Source organism: Seriola lalandi, unplaced genomic scaffold, assembly GCF_002814215.2.
Source record: "Seriola lalandi dorsalis isolate HSWRI2012SDOR001 ecotype SW California unplaced genomic scaffold, Sedor1 jcf7180002054344, whole genome shotgun sequence".
In the NCBI taxonomy this organism is placed as follows: Eukaryota; Metazoa; Chordata; class Actinopteri; order Carangiformes; family Carangidae; genus Seriola; species Seriola lalandi.
This window is the reverse complement of record NW_019524897.1, coordinates 5,285-9,569: the sequence shown is the minus strand read 5'-3', so window position 1 is coordinate 9,569 and position 4,285 is coordinate 5,285. Positions and strand designations below refer to the sequence as shown.

The window sequence follows — 4,285 nt, the reverse complement described above, 5'->3', positions numbered from 1 at the left end:
ACTTAAAGATTCAATGTTGACACAAATACTGCAAGTTGAAGTTTGAGATGAAAGAGTGTAGCTCAGTGCTCACACAGAGACATCGTCATCATGGATAAACGTCCTGAACCTCAGCTCGGCCATGAGCGGTTACTGTGTCCACACCAAAGCTGACAGTCCGGCTCGTTGCCATGGACACAGTTTTAGTATTTCAGTGTTTTGGGTTATGTTTTGACCATTTTAAATAAACAGTATGTGACTTTTTGTGCTATATTTAGTTATAATTTCATATCACATGTATGAACAACTTTCTCTACGTAGCTTCAGTGAACCAGACTCTCCCTGTGTGGCGTCGCTGCAGTTCAAACTCCACCTGTGTGAAGTCAGTGACACTGACACTGATACTGAAAGTGAGTCAGAGAGGAGGCGGGTGGGGTCGAAGATGAGGGCTGCTGTTCACACATGAGATAACACAGACTGTTCAGCTCCTTTACAATAAGTCACATGACTTACAGAAAATGAGCTGCAGGAAAAAGTGAAAAAGAAAGTTGGAAGGTTGATGGAGGAAACAGCTGGGAGGAGCTGAGTCTATCAGACTGACCAATGTCCTGATGTTAAAGTCACATCAGCCTCACTGAGCTGCTGGTGTGGCTGTAGTTTCACTTCCAGGTGCTGTGTTCTTTGTAACACCTGAGTCTGAATCAGCCAATAGAAACCAGGAGCAGACAATAAAAGCTGCAGCTGGACGACCAGTCTCACACTTCATCTCCTCTCAGTGAACTAACCTGTGACCATCTGCAGCAGGTAAGACAACACAATCATTTCAGCTCAGGTGTCGCTCTGTTTCTCCTCACTTACTTCAGCTCATTACACACAACATGTGAGTGAGAGGAAAGTTTCACTGTTGACTGTGGAAACTTGAAGACTGAGTCCAGATGTTCAGGACATTAATAATAATATTCAGTCTGAGCAGCAGCAGCTTCATGTCCTAAAAACACTTTATAGACTTGTTAGCAGCAACATCTGGACTGATGTGGAGCAGTGAATGTAGTGAACATACATCTAAAGTCTTTGTTTTTATTTATATCATTATTTATCATTCATTTCCAGTCTAACTTTGCTTTGATTACCAATCGGGTCGACGTCTCACTTCACTGTGTGGAGGAGTCAGAGAGGAAGTGGGTGGGATCTAAGACGAGGGCTGCTGTTCAGCTCCTTTACAATAAGTCACATGACTTACAGAAAGTGAGCTGCAGGATTCCACCAGTGAAGAAGAAAGTTGCTGCAGATTTCCTCTGGGTGTAAAGGTCTTTGTTAGAAAAGCTTGTGACTCATTAGTTTCTCCTCAGAGTGGAAACACACTCCTGTGTGTTCCCTGTACGACTCTCAGTGAACAGCTGACAGCGGCGGCGTGCTCGTATCTAAACTCGCCGGTCACCACAGCAACTGTTGTCACGTTTACTCATCAGTCCCGAGATTGATGAGGATATTAAAACTAAACCAGCAGCCTGTTCACTGCAGAGCCTCTTCAGAGTAGCACGTTCACTATTGATCTGACACTTCACTGAGCCAAAGAGTCAAAGCTTTTTATCATATATATACATATATATATATATATATATTCTTACTCTAGTATTACTAGTGTAGTCAGTCTAGTATACTAGCCTGAAAGCAGCTGACACTGGACTTTGCTTTTCAACTAACCTCGGCACATTGACCAATCACAGTCAGACATACTAAACTCTGTGACCAGGTCAAGTCACAGTGTTAATGTGCAGAACTTCCATCCTGCACACACACACTGTAAGACCTGAACATTAACTTTACAGCGTGCGTTATATTTCAGTAGTTTGACAAAAATAATTACTAAAAAATAAACTCAACTTCCCTTTAAGGGTTTTCAATTTCATTCCATGGTCTTCATCAGAAGATAGAGCTGGCTCAGTTGTCATGGAGATAGATGGTGGCATTGAGTGTAATGGTCCTGCTGTGGTTGCTCTCCCTGACAGACACAGACCTCCATCATGAGCACCGCGGACCAGCTGCTGGAGAACATGCTCTCCTGGATCGAGCAGAACGAGGCCTGTGAGCAGCAGCTGAGGAAACTGGCCAAGGAGCTGGAGTCCATCAGCGAGGTGAGCAAAGCTGGTCAAACTGTGGGCAGCACGGTGGCCGTGTTCGGAGCTGTATGCACGGTCGCAGGAGGCGTGGCCACTCTGATGAGCGGGGGAATGGCTGCTCCGTTGTTACTGTTAGGAACGGCATATACAGCAACAGGTGGCGCCATCTCTCTGTCGAGTGAAGTCCTCGAGATCATCTTTTCCAGCCAGCCCATGAAGGAGGCAAAGAAAGCAGCAGAGAAGGGCGTGAGAATTGAAAATAAAATCCAGCAACTGTTCAAGAAACTGAAGATGGAGCGGAAGAGTCAGAATCCGCACGCAAACACAGACGAACTGGACCAACACGTCGTGATTGAAATTGTGAAAGCCATCGCAAGACGAAAGGGACTGGTGGTAAATCTTACATTCAACTTTATGTACGATAACCGTCACAACAAAAACTTCCAAACCATCTGTGTGATGACGCTTGGGGTTTTAGCGGTTTTTGCGTTTAAACTCGGTGGAACGGGACTCCGGTCTCTGTACACGAGAGGAGCTGAGAGGATCGCCAGACTGACGTCTACAACTGCATGTAAAGGAGCCGCCAAGGTACGAGTCAGTCAGAACATCCAGAGTCACTCTCATACAACCACATGCCACAGATTCGGTATTTATGCTTTATGATGGATAATTCTGACCAATGTACATGATTGATTACGTCTGATAATGAGTCCTGTCTGTTCCTCATCAGGTTGCCACAGCTCTTGGAATGGTGTTCACACTTAAGGAGGCGATTGAGAACTGGACAGACGTGATCAAGAAAAATCATGTGACTCCAGCCAGCAAATCACTGAGAGAGAAAGCCGACGAGCTCCGCGAGGTCACCCGGACACTGAAGGGCCAGCTGAACGAAATCGAGTAGGATGTTTTCTGTGGCGTTATCGTGATTGTCAGAGTCTGTCCTGTTTTACAGAGCAGCAGCACGTCCACACGAACGTGTCTGAACCACTTACAGTCCAGTTCTAGTCCAGTTGTACAGTCCAGTCTACTTCATCTCTCTCTCTACAACACGCTTTAGTCTTCCTGTTGTGTTCTCAGCTGCTGATGCAGCTCTGCACCTCCTTATAATGTTTACTGACACTCAACTGCAGCACTAGGCCACAGTGGAGGTGGAAGACTTCAGAAACCTGCAGCAGAACCACACCCAGGGGGCGGAGCCATCTGCCTCACCTGGTGGGTTGCAGAGAGAGAGAGAGAGAGAGAGACAGAGAGAGAGAGAGGGTGAGAGACAGAGAGAGAGACAGAGAGAGAGAGAGAGAGACAGAGAGAGAGAGGGACAGAGACAGAGAGACATAGAGAAACTGAGAGAGATACAGAGAGAGAGAGACAGACAGAGAGAGAGACAGACAGAGAGAGAGACAGACAGAGAGAGAGACAGCCTGGGCGCTTCATGTGCTTGAGAGAAAAAACAAACGGTTTGAATGATGCAGTGATAATCAGAAAGTTTCCAGTACAAAGTTTACAGTGATCTCGTCGGCATGACAACCTGGATTACAGTGTAGGGAGTGTCCTGGTTCCTTGGGACTGAGGCTCAGCTGCTGGCGGTGGGATGGCAGCAGGTGCAGAGTCTGGAAAAGAATAAGAAGCTAAGTGAAAACAGCTTTTAGCTTCAGATCAGAGAGTGTGGACGGAGTCGGGGAGTCTGACGTCAGCAGGTCGTTCCTGAGGAGACTCTTTATTCTTTAACAGTACAGTGTGTGATCTCACTGCTGAAACCTTTCTTTGTTTTGCTCTTTGTTCTTATTTCCTGATTGTACATTGGCCTGTGATGTCACGTGTAGAGAGGGTGGTGAAGTAGGTGAAGCTTCAGCCATTATTGCTCTTTCCTTTCTATATGTATTTACTAAGTATAAATATTAATAAACTAGCATCATGCTAGCCAGCAAAGCGACACGTGTTATTACTTCTCAATTACTATTGTAATAATAATAATTATTGACATTATTATTATAAATAATAATTACATCTCATTTCAGAGTAAAGTGTCTGTTGGTTACCTGTGATGCTGTGGGTCTGAAGTCGTGCTAACTCTCTTTACTGGCTTGTTCACAGGGTGATGCTGAGGAGATGAGAAGAGGAGGAGACCTGATGAAGAGAGGAAGCAACAGCTGTTTGGATTGATGGTGTTAGGAATACTCGTTGCTTTC

The 4,285-nt window shown here is 45.4% G+C and overlaps 1 protein-coding gene across 1 annotated transcript; it reads left to right on the top strand.

Annotated features, from left to right (window-relative positions):
• The first annotated feature begins 651 nt into the window (after positions 1 to 651).
• Positions 652 to 4,279, top strand: LOC111656112 (uncharacterized). Its single transcript, XM_023407694.2, has 4 exons — positions 652 to 783; positions 1,989 to 2,687; positions 2,830 to 2,996; positions 4,191 to 4,279. The coding sequence occupies exons 2-4, from the start codon at positions 2,004 to 2,006 to the stop codon at positions 4,207 to 4,209; spliced, it is 870 nt and encodes a 289-aa protein (XP_023263462.1). The 5' UTR covers positions 652 to 783; positions 1,989 to 2,003; the 3' UTR covers positions 4,210 to 4,279.
• The last annotated feature ends 6 nt before the right edge of the window (positions 4,280 to 4,285 follow it).